Source organism: Anguilla anguilla, chromosome 11 (genome assembly GCF_013347855.1).
Source record: "Anguilla anguilla isolate fAngAng1 chromosome 11, fAngAng1.pri, whole genome shotgun sequence".
In the NCBI taxonomy this organism is placed as follows: Eukaryota; Metazoa; Chordata; class Actinopteri; order Anguilliformes; family Anguillidae; genus Anguilla; species Anguilla anguilla.
Window position 1 is genome coordinate 1,237,276 of NC_049211.1, and position 17,500 is coordinate 1,254,775.

General features: G+C 45.3%; 3 protein-coding genes across 8 annotated transcripts in view; all 3 read right to left on the bottom strand.

Moving 5' to 3' along the window:
- Window positions 1-4,373, bottom strand: part of aaas (achalasia, adrenocortical insufficiency, alacrimia) — a 10,234-nt gene extending 5,861 nt beyond the window's left edge. For all 3 annotated transcript variants that reach the window (XR_004761354.1, XM_035380738.1, XM_035380737.1), the window contains exons 1-9: window positions 4,254-4,373; window positions 3,726-3,864; window positions 3,358-3,479; window positions 3,037-3,089; window positions 2,489-2,580; window positions 1,971-2,017; window positions 1,425-1,523; window positions 1,059-1,202; window positions 218-338 (exon numbers count right to left, since the gene is read on the bottom strand). Coding sequence is in view for 2 of the 3 variants with exons in the window: in XM_035380738.1 (XP_035236629.1) it covers window positions 218-338; window positions 1,059-1,202; window positions 1,425-1,523; window positions 1,971-2,017; window positions 2,489-2,580; window positions 3,037-3,089; window positions 3,358-3,479; window positions 3,726-3,839 (792 nt within the window). In the remaining variant the exon portion in view is untranslated. The remainder of the gene's footprint in view (window positions 1-217; window positions 339-1,058; window positions 1,203-1,424; window positions 1,524-1,970; window positions 2,018-2,488; window positions 2,581-3,036; window positions 3,090-3,357; window positions 3,480-3,725; window positions 3,865-4,253) is intronic.
- Window positions 4,374-5,594: 1,221 nt separating this feature from the next.
- pcbp2 (poly(rC) binding protein 2) lies at window positions 5,595-15,026 on the bottom strand. 2 transcript variants are annotated; one of them, XM_035383130.1, is made up of 13 exons: window positions 14,836-15,026; window positions 13,120-13,260; window positions 12,829-12,852; window positions 12,697-12,729; window positions 11,839-11,955; window positions 11,336-11,467; window positions 10,941-11,069; window positions 9,066-9,140; window positions 8,477-8,518; window positions 8,049-8,121; window positions 7,841-7,893; window positions 7,259-7,428; window positions 5,595-6,832 (listed from the first exon to the last, which is right to left on the bottom strand). In XM_035383130.1, exons 2-13 carry the CDS (start codon window positions 13,186-13,188, stop codon window positions 6,796-6,798), a joined length of 954 nt encoding a protein of 317 aa, XP_035239021.1. In that variant the 5' UTR covers window positions 13,189-13,260; window positions 14,836-15,026; the 3' UTR covers window positions 5,595-6,795. The 2 variants fall into 2 exon arrangements, with proteins under 2 accessions (XP_035239021.1, XP_035239020.1); XM_035383129.1 differs by having other exon boundaries at window positions 7,841-7,896; window positions 14,836-15,025.
- A 270-nt stretch (window positions 15,027-15,296) lies between these two features.
- LOC118207507 (anti-Muellerian hormone type-2 receptor-like) overlaps window positions 15,297-17,500 on the bottom strand; it is a 13,407-nt gene continuing 11,203 nt past the window's right edge. For all 3 annotated transcript variants that reach the window (XM_035381161.1, XM_035381163.1, XM_035381160.1), the window contains exon 11: window positions 15,297-17,500. This exon is cut by the window's right edge and continues 503 nt beyond it. The gene's annotated coding sequence lies outside the window, so the exon portion shown is untranslated.

A 17,500-nucleotide genomic window follows, 5' to 3' on the forward strand; every position in this document is an offset into this window, starting at 1 on the left:
TATACTGTGTCTGTGCGCGGTCGGGCCGTACCATCATGGATGTGTCGACGGGGAGGCATGTTTATACTGTGTCTGTGTGCGGTCGGGCCGTACCATCATGGAAGTGTCGACGGGGGAGGCATGTTTATACTGTGTCTGTGTGGTCGAGCCGTACCATCATGGATGTGTCGACGGGGGAGGCATGTTTATACTGTGTCTGTGTGCGGTCGGGCCGTACCATCATGGACGTATCGACGGGGGAGGCAGAGATGAGTACGGAGCCGCTGGGGGCCCAGGCGATGGAGGTGACGGGGGAGTGGCCTGGATGGGAGAGCACCTGCGCACAGCCAGCGGAGGGCCTGGGGAGCAACGCCATATTAATATTCATAATCACATTAATATTCATAATTACATTAATATTCATACTGAAAAACTAAATTCATATTCATAATCAAATTAATAGTAAAACAGCAAGACCAAGTTCATATTCATATTGAAACACCAAAATCCATATTCATAATCACATTAACATTCATAGTAATACTCATACTGAAACACCATTCATATTCATATTTACATAAGTACATATATGAATATTGACAGGAAGGGTTTTGTGTGTGTGTGTGCGAGTGTGTGTGTTTGTGTAAGTGTGTGTGTGTGTGTGTGTGTGAGAGACCTGGTGGACAGGCACATGGGATCCGTGTGCGTGTGTGTGTGTGTGTGTGTGTGTAAGTGACACAGACCTGGTTGACAGGGATGTGGGGTCTGTGAGTGTGTGTGTGTGTAAGTGTGTCAGTGACACAGACCTGGTTGACAGAGATGTGGGGTCTGTGTGTGTGTGCGTGTGTGTGTGCGTGTGTGTGTGTGTGTGTGTGTGTAAGTGACACTGACCTGGTTCACAGGGATGTGGGATCTGTGTGTGTGTGTGAGTGTGTGTGTGTGCGTGTGCGTGTGCGTGTGCGTGTGCGTGTGTGTGTGTGTGTGTAAGTGACACTGACCTGGTTGACAGAGACGTGGGGTCTGTGTGTGTGCGTGAGTGTGTGTGTGTGTGTGCGTGTGTGTGTGTAAGTGACACTGACCTGGTTGACAGAGACGTGGGGTCCACATGCCAGACCAGCAGGCAGTTGTGACAGGCGACAGCCAGAGCTGTGGCACAGAGAGGCTTCCACTGCAGGGCAGCTACACTGCGCTGTAGCCTGTGCTTCAGAGTGGGATAGGTAGCGCTGGGGGGGCACGGGAGAGAGGGAGAGGGGAAGGGGGGAATGGGGGAGAGGGAGATAAACACTTCTCACATAACATTAGGGAAACTCTTTTCCCAGCATGAAAAGACATTGGGAAACATTTATTGGGCAACTTTGGTTGCTCAGTTGGGGGGTAAGATGTTTCAAATATAAAGGAAGAGTCTATGGATCATCCATGGATCTGGGTTCGAGCTGAGCCGATACCTCTTAGAATTGTAGATCCGTATGGAGTCGTCCAGGAGAGCCACTGCAAACTTGTCAGTGTGGGGGTGCCAGGCGAACCCCCGAACCGCGCAGTCTGACCTGGGACAGGAGAGGGAGTCAGCTAAATACTGCAAACACAGGCTACAGCTCAGATATGGACGCCATGTTTCAGTGATAGGCTATAACTCAGACATAGACGCCCTGTTTCAGTGATAGGCTATAACTCCGATACAGACACCCTGTTTCAGTGATAGGCTATAACTCAGATATAGACACCCTGTTTCAGTGATAGGCTATATCTCAGATATAGACGCCCTGTTTCAGTGATAGGCTATAACTCAGATATAGACACCCTGTTTCAGTGATAGGCTATAACTCAGATATAGACGCCCTGTTTCAGTGATAGGCTATAACTCAGATATAGACCCCCTGTTTCAGTGATAGGCTATAACTTAGATACAGACGCCCTGTTTCAGTGATAGGCTATAACTCAGATATAGACGCCCTGTTTCAGCGATAGGTTACAGCTCAAATACAGACACTCACCAGTCCAGCACCTGGGAGAACTCAGCAACCATGTCCTCAGTGCTCAGCTGCACAGAAACAGGAAAACACTAGTTAGCCAATCACAATCAGGTCCCTCTGTGCAGAATGACCCTGTAAATCTGGGTTCTTGAAAAAGGTCCTGTATATCTGCCTGTTAAGGGACTCTTCCAGTGAAGGTTTGGTCCAGTAAGGGATTGTGGAATAGAGAAAGGAATGGGGGGGGGGCGGGGCTTACCATGAGATTATGGAATAGAGAAAGGTGTGAGTCAGATCTTACTGTGAGATGGGGATAAAGGTGTAGGGTGGAGCTTACTTTGAGATGGGGATAATTAAAAGTTTGGGGGTGGGGCTTACTGTAAGATGGGGATAATGAAAGTTGTGGGGGCGGAGCTTACTGTAAGATGGGGATAATGAACGGTGTGGGGGCGGAGCTTACTGTAAGATGGAGATAATGAACGGTGTGGGGGCGGAGCTTACTGTAAGATGGGGATAATGAACGGTGTGGGGGCGGAGCTTACTGTAAGATGGGGGAACAGAGAACCATGGAAAGAGGAGACCCAGCGCAGTAAAGCCAGAGCGAAGCCAGATCCTACTGTCAGCCACCTAGGAACTGAACACACACATTACACAGACATTACACACACATTACAAACACATTACACATACATTACACAGACGTTACACACACATTACACAGACACTACACACACATTACACAGACATTACAAACACATTACACACACATTACAAACACATTACAAACACATTATACAAACATTACACACACATTACACAGACTTTAAACACACATTACAAACACATTACAAACACTTACACACAATTACATGCACATTACACACCCACACAAACATTACAAACACATTACACACACATTACACACCCACACAGACATTATACACACATTACACACCCACACAGACATTACACACACGCACACACACATTATACACACACTTACACACACACACACAGAGCCAGCACGCTCACACACACACACCCACACACACACACACACACACACTTTACACACATTTACAGCACTCACCCTCGCTGGAGTTGGCAATTTCCTCAAACAGCCCAGAGAGGCCAGCGTCTCGCCTTAAACACATCAGCACAGGGGTCAGGGGTCAGTGTGACTGCGTGTGCACACAAAAGCGTGCGTGTGTATGTACCAGGGCTGCAGTAAGTGTGTGTGTGTGTGTACCAGGATTACAGTAAGTGAGTGTGTGTGTGTGTGTACCAGGGATACAGTAAGTGAATGTGTGTGTGTACCAGGGTTACAGTAAGTGAGTGTGTGTGTGTACCAGGGTTACAGTGTATTAGAGTAAGTGTGTGTGTATATATATATATATATATATATACACACCACGCTGCAGCGCTCCTCATCCACAGTGTGTCTTTATGATCCAGGAAGGCGGCCTTGCTGCTGCTCTCCAGGTGACTGTGTGACTTCAGAGCATCGCGCCGAAAGTGAAGGTTGTCCCATTCCTTTAGATTACAATCCGCACGCACACACACGTACATTCAGTTACTGAATACAGGCGCACAAACCAAAAGACAAAACATATATCGGAACAGGTAACGCTGTTCTTCTTCGCTCCAAACGTCTCCATGAATCAGAATGATTTTTTCACCGTATCGTCCGGTCTACGAAACCAAATGATCTGTCAACAGCTAGTCAGCAAGTTGCTGCTGTACTTACGTGTTGCCCCAGCAACGCTGATAATTCCTCACCTGCTTCGGGTAGCTGTCCACGGAGGTGCCGGCCACCAGCTCGTTATTGGACTCATACAACGTCACCTGCCCGTCGGGCAGCGGGGAAGGGAAAAGAGCCAAGGAACACATCATCGGAGACTTCACACACACATTGGACCTGGGAAACAGCAGCACAAGAACACACCGAACGAGTTCGGTAAACGGTAAGATAACTGTATATTATAATTGCCTCAATGTTGCCACTGGTAAGATGAAAGAAATGGTAGATGATCGTAATGTAGAGACAGCACTTGCTGGTTATCCCATGATATATGCCATCCCAGCTAGCAAGTTAATGTAGCAAGTCAAGTAGCTACGAAAACTTCAGTGGCTGTTACACACTAGCTAGTTAGCTCTCATTACTGACGCTAACTGGGCAACTTAACAGACGTTAGCCGGTGTGTTTCGTGCTCCAGCTAGTTAGCGAGTGAGCCAGCAGTTTGCCACGTTTTTTGTTCAGACGTCCATTGCCACCGTTGTAAGAAATCCACAATTTTACCGAATTACCTGTGACACGATTTTACTTTGTAGTGTTGACTTCGTATGAAGCAAATCCCGCCTGTGTTTCGCCAGACGGAGGACGGTACACGACTGTGGACAAACAGGACCGAAAACCGTAAGCAAAACTGAAACGCGATCCACGATGAGCAGAACCCATAAAGAACCCATAAAACGCTACCTCCACCTAGTGGCAGCGCCGATACTACGTCCAAAATGCGCATCTCGGAATCGATTCAAAATGAATTGTACATGAGATTACGCTCACTTACACGGTTATATGCGCTACATGTATACTTTTCACGAGCCTTTATAAGGTCTGGTAGCAGTTTTAATTTAAAAAAAAAAAAGGACACTAAAACATTTACGCTTTCATGTTGCATGAACCTCTCTGCAAGATATTGACAGGTGAGACAATGTTTTTGTAGGAAGAAGCACATCACTACCACACTGGTTTAGATCACAGCATGTAACAAACTAGATGAATGCTTTGTTTATGTATATATAAGGTGGACACGCCTTCTGATTAGTGGTTTCGGCTATTTCAGCCACACCCACTGCTAACAGGTGCATAAAATCAAGCATACAGCCATGCAATCTCCATTGATAAACATTTGCAGTAGAATGTGTCGTACTGAAGAGCTCAGTGACTTTCAATGTGGCATTGTCATAGGATGCCACCTTTCCAACAAGTCAGTTTTGCCCTGCTAGAGCTGCCCCAGTCAACTGTAAGTGCTGTTATTGTGAAGTGGAAATGTACAGGAGCAACAACAGCTCCGCCACAAAGTGGTAGGGCACACAGCGCTCCCGTGTAGCATGTTAAAAAACATCTGTCCTCGGCTGCAACACTCACTACAGAGATCCAAACCACCTCTGGAAACAACGCCAGCACAATAACTGTGTGTCGAGAGCTTCATGAAATGGGTTTCCATGGCCGAGCAGGCGCACACAAGCCTAAGATCTCCATTAGCAATGCCAAGCGCTGGCTGGAGTGGTGTAGAGCACACCGTTCTTTGTATTTGCGTTTTTGTTTTTATGTCCATTTTTATTTTATGCTCCTCTGGAGCAGGTGCATTTTTGAATTTGTTCTAGAAAGGTGCTAAATAAATTTTTAATTACAGGCAGATTCTACATGCCAAACAGGCCCTTTCCTGTTAAGGAGGGAATGGACAATGATCAATGAAGAAAACCATGTTCATCACGGTTAATACTGAATTATTAATATTATACATATGATAGAACACCCAGCTGATATCGTTAAATATTTACCTTTTAACACCACTCACAATGCAATTATTATGTTTACATACAATTTCCACTGAAAACCTGAAATAATTTCCAAAATCAAAGTTTTTTCAGCATTTCACATCTTTTTAATTCTGGATTTAATTTTTCAACAATTCTGTGACACCCAGGTCTACAATCTCTTTGAAAACGTGCACAAAAACAAAAAAGGGAGTTTCTTTTTCCTGCAAAGAATAATAAAAAATAAAATCTGACTCAAGTGAAGGAAAGAGCAGGAATTCTAGTGTTACTTCTATAGTTTCCCGTAACTTCTCATTTAAATTCTCACTTTCAGTCTTATCATATGTAAAGACATACCCGTCTTACACCCAAATCTCACCCCCCCACCCCCACCCCCCATTTCCAGCTCCCAGCAGCCTTGTAGTTAAAAAAAATATTTCTCTATTTTAAAACAAATATTCCAACGTATTAACTTTGTAGTATGCGTCTGCATTTAGGAAAAAAAACACCGCCTGCAGCCAGACCCCGTCCTCCTCCTACTCCCCCCCCCCCCCTTATATTCCAAAGCTCCTCCTCACTGCTCCCCGAAAAAACAGGGTGACATAACAGGAATGACAAGGAGAAAAGCTAAACATTAAATTAAAGGTGACACAAACACTGTTAAAATAACCCCCCTACATATATATATATTTCATACCCACTTAAAAAAAAAAACAACAAAAAAAAAAACATCATTTTTTAACATGTTAGTTTGCAATTCCTGTACATCATACCAAGGGTATCTGAGAGAGAGCACTGCAGCATTATTTCCAGGTGATAAAGGGTTTGGGGATCTCCAGAGTTCAAAAAGTTTGGCTTTCACTAAAAATGCGAGCTCAGCAAGTACCAGGTGCTGTAGGACTGAGTACAAACAAATATGAACGCAGCCAAATGAGAAGAACAGAGAAAACAGTCCAGAATCTATTGTTTTTTATTTTGCCTTTTCAGTTTTAAAAAAATAAAAAATAATTTTTTTTGTAGAAAAATCTGATGCAATATTTTTTAGGCCAATTCAGATTTTTCCACCTGCACTCTATCTGATGATGAACGGAGAAGGGAGTGGACCAATAAAATAATATTAATAGAAAAAAAAAAACATAAAACCGAAATATTAAAATCCTGGAATTAAAAGGGAATTAAGACCCTGGCAGAGTAATAAATATGACGTGGGTGATGTGTGTCGATGGGGTGATAGCAGATTGTTGCCTGGCTACAGTAAATGGCCTGATGGTGAAGCGAGGGGGCGGAGCCAGCGCAGGCACCAGCGCTAGTTGGTCGCCAGTCCAGTCGCTTCGGATGAGAGTCTGAAAGACCAGAAAAAACCAGCGTTAACAATCACAGCGCTAAAAATCACAGCACTAGCAATCACAGCGCTAAACAATCACAGCACTAACAATCACAGTGCTAAACAATCACAGCGCTAACAATCACAGAGCTAACAATCACAGCACTAAACAATCACAGCGCTAACAATCACAGCACTAACAATCACAGCACTAACAATCACAGTGCTAAACAATCACAGCACTAAAAATCAGTGTTAAACAATCACAGCGCTAAAAATCACAGCGCTAACAATCACAGTGCTAAACAATCACAGCACTAAAAATCACAGCGCTAACAATCACAGCGCTAACAATCACCACTGCTGATGAAAGGTGGGGTACCACAGGTACGTATGATGACAGAAATCTGTTCCCACCCCCACCTGCCCCCCCGAGCCGGCTCACCGCGCGTTGATGAGGTACTCGGCCAGGCTGATGCTGGCGGCCGAACCCGTTATGGTGACCTGCCGGTCCGAGGACCCCTCCACCGGGTTGGCGATCTTGATCTGAGCCCCTGACATCTGCCGAATCTCGTTAATCTTGGCGCCCTGACGACCGATGATGCAGCCGATCAGCTACAGGAGGGAGGGAGTGACGGAGGGAAGGAGGGAGAGAGGAAGGGAGGGAGGAAGAGAGAGAGGGAGAAGGGTATCAGACAGGACACCAAAGCGCTGTATCGTTGAATGCCCTGGAACACCGCTCCTCTCCTCCTGTATGGCCTGCTTAAAGGCCTGAGTGAGGAGCTTAATGAACACACTTTCACACTGGAGCCCAGCCCCCGAGCCAGACGGCCTCCCAGCAGCCTGATTAAAACACCAGCTCCCGTTTTCTCTTAAGTAGCACACCGTTAAATACGGAATTAAAGGTCTGTAATTTCATGTTTGAAAATACAAAAAAATTTTTAATTCATCCTTGTCCACTCCATCCGTAATTAACAGCTCAATACGAACCCAAATGGGCCCGAGGACAGAGCCGAGAGGCACTCACGTCGTTTGGAATGGTGAGCTCATGGGACCCCGTCTGGGCGGAGGTGTCCATACCTGCTGAAAAAAAAACCGTTTAAACCTTTAACCTCTACAACCTAGAGCCAGTAATAAATGGTCATTCAAACTGTAAATGCTTAGAGCCATCACGCACGCACGCACACGCACACACACGCACACACGCACGCGCACGCACAGTTTCAGGTACTAACCAGTGAAGCCCTGACTGCTGGGAGCCAATGGAAAAGGGCTCTGCTGCATGGCCAGCTGGTGCAGTTTGGTGAGCTGTGGAGAGAGAGGGAGGGAGAGAGATAAAGAGAGAAAGAGAGAAAATGCATTACTGTGCGTAGTACATGATCCTTCAGACTGCGAGTAGATTCATACACATTCATACAGACTGGTAATGTCCGTAGAGACACATGGATACACAGCACATGATGCAGTGCGAATCATTCAAAGGCTTATTTGAATCAGGATCTAGTGTTGAGTTCCACTCTTCGCCAACATCCACCCTGTAAGCCCTGGCACTGCCAGTGGCATTTACACCTGTGCCCAGCAGCACGGCAGCCACTGCCTACTGTTCTCAGCCCATCTAGTGGGTGAGGAAGAGGAGGAGGAGGAGGAAAGCTGCTTCACTTACATCAGGCTGTGGGATCGCATGCTGCCCTTGGACGGCGTACGCCTGAAACGAGAACGCAGGGTTCAGGAGAGAAGCAGCGCTGGGCCTGTGGCTCTGAGCTTCATTAAACCTGCTCATACCAACAGGACTAAAACACCCACTCATTTAAACATGACTCCATTACACTGCTCAAACGAACAGGACAAAAACACCCACTCATTTAAACATGACTCCATTAAACTGCTCAAACGAACAGGACAAAAACACCCACTCATTTAAACATGACTCCATTAAACTGCTCATACCAACAGGACTAAAACACTCATTTAAACATGACTCCATTAAACTGCTCAAACGAACAGGACTAAAACACCCACTCATTCAAACATGACTCCATTAAACTGCTCATACCAACAGGACTAAAACACTCATTTAAACATGACTCCATTGAACCTGCTCAAACGAACAGGACTAAAACACCCACTCATTTAAACATGACTCCATTAAACTGCTCAAACGAACAGGACTAAAACACCCACTCATTCAAACATGACTCCATTGAACCTGCTCATACACACCCCTGCCCCCCCCCCCCCCAGCCCCCAGTTACCTGTCCTCCTGCAAAAATAACCGGTGAGCCTGAAGGTTTGGGTCTGTATGGGATGGTCACACCCTTCGGGGGCGACTGCAGAGAGAGAGAGGATAATGAAGTCAGTTACACCTCCACAAACACTCCATGGGCGTGCAGCTGATATACAGAGTGCGGAGATATTCACACGACCCCTCAGCACTTTATAATGATGAGCTAAACTGACAGAGCTCAGTAAACTGCTGTACTGCCCAGGAAACGCTAACGGTTTTCATTATGTTACCATTTACCACCCCCCCCCCACCCCCACCCCCCCCACCCCCACATAAAACATCTATCACTGCCTTTATTTACTCAGTCGTTTAAGTAGGCTGATGTTAGCATGTTTGTCGACTACTTGGCTAAAAAAAATAATTCTTAGTCTAGTCAGCAAACTAGCTGGTACATGGTAACATTAGCAAGTAGTTATGGAACATGAAATAAAATGAATGAAACAGAAACTTTTAAGTCTTCTGATTGTCAGTCTGTATTTTATGTAAATGTGGCAACTTCATGCAAGGTGCTGTTGGGGCCAGGGCTCACTTGTAAATGAGACGTAAATATCAACGTGGCATCCCCGTTAAAATAAACTATTTTTAAAAAAGGAAAGTGCAGATTTCCCTGCCGGAATGGTTGAGTGCAGTGGTGGAAAAACAAGTAGCCATGTTGATTTCTGTGATTTGTCCCCCAGTGACAGTGGTACTTCCATGGCATATTACGTTTGGGGAAGTCACCTACATGAGCGGGCAATGACATCACAATACTGGTATGACATCACAGTACTTGTGCGTACTGGTGTCGTAGCACCTCCTAGAGGTAATTTTCTGACAGTGCAGAAATGATTTGTGCTGCCATGATGCCCTTATATAGTGCCCACATTCTACAGCTACAAGCAGCTGTGTCTTTAAATAAACCAAAAAACATGACAGAGTGATATTTCACACGTAGACAGGTTAGATGAGAGTCCATTAATTATCTTTAGTTATTAACGGCATGAAAGTTGGCCTGTCTGTCACCCCTGTTCCTCTGGCTGTGCTGCAGGTAGGTACTGCAGGTGAGTACTGCCTGCCCCCAGAACAGGTCTCTCATCTTATAGCTGGCTGTGCTGCAGGTGAGTACTGCAGGTGAGTACTGCCTGCTCTCAGAACAGGTCTCTCATCTTACAGCTGGGATTAAACCACTCATTTTACTGAGTATTTTAAAAAGCTATATAAACAACAAACATCACATACTATGCAATAATGTAATGACTGTGTGAAATGCCAATTTCAGCTAGATGACAGAAGGTAATTCGATGATGAGATTGGTCTCTGAAAAGTGCATCATTTAAGCAAGACTACATTGCTTCATCCATTTCTTACAGAATAAATGTAGCTCAGGTCAGTGAATTGTAAACTTGCACTGATGCAGTTAGGTATAAAAAATGTTTTGTCCATTTCAGAGATCTGGTTCTTTGCTGTTCATTAGTTTGATGTTCATTAGGGTAGTTTTGCTCTTGTTTGTTATAACTTTATGTTAATGTTAAACACGGTGGTTGCAACTTGTCAATCGAATGTGCACTTCTTGCACTTTCTGTCTGGGGAATTACTGCCCTTCGCCCCTGACGTTTGCACAATAAGACACTCTGGATAAGCGCTTCTGCTTTTAGGGCAGTAAAGTAGAGAAGCGTGTGAATGACATCGTTCCACCGAATAACAGCCGAAACCCACGGTGCTAAAACAAGACCAAAACCCTCCTGCGGTGAGACCGTCAGCCTGTGGTGCCACGTGATGCGTGTGAAAGCTGTTAATGCAGAGAACTGGCTGGTTCTGGCCAGTTCTGACCAGTTCTAGCCGGTTCTGACCAGTTCTGACCCACCTCCAGCATAACCACGCAGATCTGCTTCACGCACTCGATGATGGACTGGGGCGTCCCAGCGATGGTGATCGCTCGCTCCGTGGAGTTGGGCAGCATGTCCCCTGCAACCTGAACCTGAGCTCCTGTGGACTGCAGAATGGGGGGGGTCACAGTTAAAACCTGGCAACCCATTAGTTCCATCATTAAAATAGTTAATAGGAGCTAAACTCATAAAAGGAAGAGAACCCATGTGCAGTCATTCTGGCATACATGTACGAACCAGTACCCATCTCTGACCCCTTACCTGTCCGACCCCTCTCTCCTCACCTGGACTTACCCACCTCTGTGACGCCTCAGCCCACCCGCGCTCAGACCCTCCAGCAGTCAGGCCCCTCCCCCGCGGTGGCCACACCCACCTCTCTGATCTCTTTGATCTTGCAGCCGCCCTTGCCGATGAGGGAGCCGCACTGACTGGCGGGGACCACGATGCGCAGCGTCACCGGCGGCTTGCTGGTGGCCGTGCTGTTGGTCATGGCGCTGCTGATGTCCTGGAGGAGGGGGGGGAGGAGGAGGAAGATGCAGTCAGACAGGACAGCGGAAAGAACAAACACCGTCTCCTCACCTACTGTCCGCACGCACGGTCTGGGACAGAGGTCACGCACTCCACACAGCTGCACGACCTTCTGATATCATCAGGCGCGCGTGTCACATGACTGCTGTAGCCTAAAAAAAGACGGCTCAGAGGACATCACGCCCGCCCACCACGGCTCAGGCGGCAGTTCATCAGCCTGGCCCCCGTCCACAGGACCGGGGGGGGCTGCCGCAGATAAACCCCTCTGAGCTGTTTCAGGCCGCCCGGCTCATCGGTACAGGGGTGTATTCGGCAGAGGGGACGGGGACAGGTGGGGGTGTGACGTACCTCCTCCAGCTTCTCGATGATCATGGAGAAGGCTTTAAAGATGGCTGTGGTGGGCCCTGCCAGAGTAATGATCCTCTCTGGACAATTCCCTTCAGAGATGTTGATGCGGGCACCACTCTGTAGAACACACACCATTTTAAAACTTTCCCCCAGGGCTCACACCCTCTCAAATTTCACTCCTTCTGCCCATAGGACCTCCTCACCCGACCTCCTCATCCCACCCCTTCACCCCCCCCCCTCCTGATCACAGATTCTCAGTTGTTCACATTTCCACTGAAATTCCACGTTGAGGTGGAGGTGGGGGGGGAGGAGGAGGAGGAAAGGCACATAGCCAGGTCAGCACTTTGCTTTTGTTGGTCTGTTTGTCTACTTATGACCTTGAGGGGAAATATCTGATTGGATGAGAGGACATCGCAAAGAGGAAGTTTGGAATGGCAGGCAGCCAATGAGCTCAGGGCTTTCAGGCTGAGGCAGCTTTTTCCTCCACTAGCTTTTTTAAAACCGTTCTGATGTTTCTCAGAGTCATTCTGAAAGAACGTCTTAGAAATTACTTTTATATCTTTGTGCGTGTCTGGCAATCACTATTAAAGTTGACTATAAACAAAATCAAATTTCAGGAAAAAGACGTACATTTTTTTGGGAATACGTTATTATATTTATAGGCCCATCTTATCGCTGTAACCAGAGCGATAAGAGGATTTTTTGGAACAATCCCACCAACTGCACACCTCCATTGTGGCCAGTGTTAACCATCCAGTGCATTAAATACAGTGGTATGCAAACATCTGAGCTGTTCTTATCCATTTAAGAGACTGAAAAAGCTAAATAAAACATACATATGTATTTTTAATGGCTTACCTCTTCTCTCATCTTCTTCACAGACTCACCCTTCTGCAAATAAAAAAGTAATGAATTATATATGATATTCAGCAAGGACAGGATGCCATTTGGACAACTGCAGGAAAGAAATCAGGGGGAAATATCACTCACCTTACCGATGATGCTTCCAACTTCCTACAGAGAGACAAACACGAAAAACCCTGTGAATCGTACTTCACCTTTAGACATTTACGCAAAAGTCAGGTAAGCAGGACAGTCAGGAATCCATTCTAGGGGACATGTATTAAAGGATACATATAAAGTCAACCTAGGCTCAAGTAACAGAAGACAACAGTATTTTTGGTTAATAAAAGGACCGTTTTGGACCAGAAAAAGGGCTTGTGGGCCATATTAAGTCACCATCATAACCATCATTATCATGAACCCGACATGATTCCCCACCTTGCCGTGCATAAGCAATCTGATGGTTAGGGTTACATTGAGCCCTCCTTCAATCACACCGGAGTCCATTCCTGCAACGTCGGGACAGGGTAGCTCAGCTAAGGGGCCAAGAACGGCAGTCTTTGGTCACAGGAGCTGGAACTTAAAGTCGGGGAGAGACAGAGATAGACATGAGAAGGACAAAATACAGATGGACGGGGTAGCCGTAGAACTGGAGATTAACCTCGCAGTGTGCGTAGTATATTTAAAGTAAAGGGTTTTTTATTTAAATTCCACCCAGAGGCAGTTCATCCGGGCAAATACGCTGTCCTCAAGGTCTTCTACTGTTATAGTCTGAGGCAAGTTAGTCAAATTGATGGAGGAAAGTTGTCAACTTGCGAACTTTTTTTGAATACACAACTTGTATACCCTATACATATCTAGGCAACATTTCCGTACAAAACCCAACCTGGACATCATAACAGAAAACAAACAAAATCACATCACATTGCTTGCACTAACGCACAAAGTAGCTAGTCTATGGGCTAGACGACCTAACTAGCTAGCTTGCTAGCAAAACGTCATACGTGCGGCTGAATGGCCGGCTAGCTAACGTTAGCTTGCTAAGCAGAAAACCAATAAGTTTACGAACAGTTGATGAAACCAAAGTTTGTCATTAAAAAGACCGAAAATGAACACCATATCAAATTCGTTTTGCTACAAGGCAACTAAATGGCGAGCTAAACTTAAAGATAATTAAAACGATTTGAAGCGTCCTCTATCCGGTCGCTAGCAAATGTGTTTACAAGCAGCCTAAGCTCCACACGGGCAACCTTAATGCCAGGTACAGTTGGGCCTTGTGCGAGACTGTGATTCGCAGTGTTGGGAGACATTTTTGGAAATAAATAAATTACAGTAAGAAGTGCGTGTTATTGTAGCGTGAGCATGGATAAGATTGCTGCTTAGCTGTTGCATGTGGTTTACTGGCTAATTCTAGCAAGAAGGATTAAATCTAAATCTGGGAAGGCAGAAGTCATAGTTTCATTTTTCACCATCGACATGTCCTTAGAAAGTCAACCAGCCAACTCAGCTAAAAGAGCGGAACAAATAATTCAGCTCATTGAAATGTTCACTTTATTTAGTTAAGATAGTCTAGCAGCTGCCCGAGCTGCGAAGCTGTCATATTAATTGCAATCGCATGATAGTTCAGCCACACAATGAAAATCCCGGATTGAAATTAGATTAGCCCACTAGTCTATCTTTAAATGCACATTTTCTGATCGCTTGCAGTTAGCCGACTAGCTAGCAAGCATTGCACTGGCAGCTAGCTAGCTAGCTAGCTATTAGGGTAACCAGCCAGATAGCCACTGAGGGGCGTATACGTTAGCTAGCGATAGCTAAGCAGCATGCTCACCAGAGCCTTGTTCACACAGTAAATCAAAATACCTACAATAACTGACATGGATTCAGCTAGCTGTCTATGCTACTTATGGGGTAAATTAACAGGTAAATCTGTGAAAAGTACACAGTTCTGTTAGCCAGCTAGCAAAGTAGCCTAGCTTTAATTCATAGGGGTTGAGAACCGTTGCATCGGGTAGTAACTGCCGCTTAGTATCCCGCATTAGTGCTGCCGAGGCCTGGTAACGCAGCTCGCAGCCTGACGGTGGAAACTCATAGTGGCTGCGCGTTAACCCTCTCTTTCACTCCGAAAAATAAATGCAAAAAAAGTCTTCTTACCTGATCTGGTCCTTGAGCGGCGAGCAGGGGAGGGGAGGGTCTTAAGGGCAGAAGGGGAGAGGTTCGGGAGGGTATGAACCCAGGGGGAGAGTTTTAAAAGGATCCGGGGAAGAGGGGAGAGTGACTGTACGAGATCGTGCTCCACTCTTTGCACAAAGACAACAAAACTTGCACCTCTCAACTTTCACCTTTAACCCGACCCTCCTCCCTGGGTAAAATGGTGGGATAAAGATCTCGCAGACGCGCCCCCCTCCTGCGTGCTCATCGGATATTGTATTTTCGGAGTACATGCGCCATTATAAAATAAATGAACACAGTTTTATTATAAGGCACTATAAAATAAGGATTACGCTATTCAATCACTGCTGATCACAAGACATAGATTTTCGATAATACAAAATATTACATTTTATTAGACGAAATCATAAATTATGACACATGTCGTGTTTTAGAATAGGCTCATAAATACTTATGACAAATACTTGTTTATCATAATAATGGCTTATTAACCACCAAAAAAGAACCTTATAATTACAGACGATGGTAACAATGTTAATTTATGTATGTTGTCAAGACCAAAACAATCAGTTTATCATGGTAATTATTCCAACTAAATAGTACAGTGCTCAATAATTTTTAATCATGGTCTTAATATTTGATATGGGGATAATTTAAGATATCAAGTATGATTTTTTCCTACAAATATTTATTGTGATATTTGACACAATGATATAACCATGAGTTATCGGAGTGAAGGTACAGCACAGTAAACATTAAAATGTTTTTTAAACTGTATTAATGACAATGTTTAAAAAAAGAGAAAGGGAACAGAAATAAAACAAATGCACATACACACACAAAAAAAAACAGTATGGAAAAGGATCCTAAACATTTCAGCAGTTTTTAACTGCTGTTTTGCAGACTTCTTCAAAACTCTTCCCAGATGAAAAACAGTGAAGTGGCCAAAATTCAACAACCAAGTGAAAATTCTGTACTCAAGTAAGGCAGTCCACCCTCGTTGTGAGCTGCATGGAAAAGGCTGGTGAGGCAAGCTGTGTATTTTTGTACTGACAGGGAATAATAACTCAGCTATCTTCCCTCGGTCTGAGCTTCCTAAACCCCCATCTCCAAATATTATGGCTACAGTGTTGTAGCAGACCACTGAATATGTGCAAAAACATCTTGTTTGTGGTTAGATGTTCCATAAGCAATGCCAGTGGTCTGCTTTGTTCTTGACACACTTGTGCACTCTCTTTGGTAAACAGGAGGCAATCCCTTCACAGCTTCACAAATTGAAAAAGACAAGCGAATGGAAGGAACCCGCTCAACATGGAACAGATGTTCTCCTCCACTGCCAGAGCACAGAGCGCATCTGAGTGGGAGAGACCCATATAACACTGAGATATACACAGAGCTGCTGTTGCATTAAAATAACTCCACACAGAATAAGCAGATGAGACATGATCTCCACTGGAGACACCGTAATTTAAAATGATGTTCATTGTTTGTTCTTTTCCAGTCTTGAAATCCACTCATCTTTTTATCTATACCCGCTTATCCTGGTCAAGGTCGCGGGGGGTGCTGGAGCTAGTCTGGAGCCTGCTGGAGCCTATCCCTGCATGCTGGGCTAGAGGCAGGAATACACCCTGGACAGGTCGCCAGTCTACCCAATCAGGGTCAATCAGAGCACACACCTCACTCACACACTCATACCTAGGGGCAATTTGGAGTCTCCTATTAGCCTACCTGCACATCTTTGTACTGTGGGAGGAACCCGGAGTACCCAGAGGAAACCCACACGAACACAAGGAGAACGTGCAAACTCCACACAGAAAAGGCAAGGTTGGGACTCAAACCCGTGACCTTCTTGCTGTGAGACGACAGCACTACCCATTGCACCACCATGCCGCCCCAGTCTCTAAATTAACCCGGAGAAGGAACACCCTGTAGTAGAGCAGAGAAACTGGACTGGCACTTTTTTGGAAAATTAGCTCTGTGTGGCACTTCACTCTGCAGAGACTGACAGCGAGTCAGGACACAGAAAGCGCTTCCTGTGAGTCAGGACACAAACAGCACTTCCTGTGAGTCAGTACACAAGCAGCACTTCCTGTGAGTCAGTACACAAGTAGCACTTCCTGTGAGTCAGTACACAAGCAGCACTTCCTGAGATAGAGAGGTGGAGGGATAGAGAGGCAGAGAGAGACACGTTCCTGCAGTGTGTAATAATTCCTAACATCCCCTTGTACTCGGTCAGTTTTTCTGTGTACATTTGTATCTGTAACCACAGTAACCGAGTAGCTCGGGTTCAAGGACATCAGGAAGAAGGACCTGCGGTTACCGCTTGCTCACAGAATTTTAAGTGTGGAAAAAAAGGCACATATAACAACCTGTGTGCTGTACCTGATACAATCCTGCAGTTTACAGTGGGGGAGGAGGAAAGCCAGCTGCCCATTTATTCTGACCAATCACAATTCATATTTTAGATTTTCCCAACATAAAAAATTAACCAGTCATCACAAAAGCACTTTAATTAAATATGAAAAACAAAGAAAACCAAACCGTGGAACCAAAGAGTGAGAGATCTATAGACCAGATACATGTGTTTACAAGTGTGACATATGGCTGTTATAGAGAGAGATCTGTATTATAAGTGTGAGATACAGTA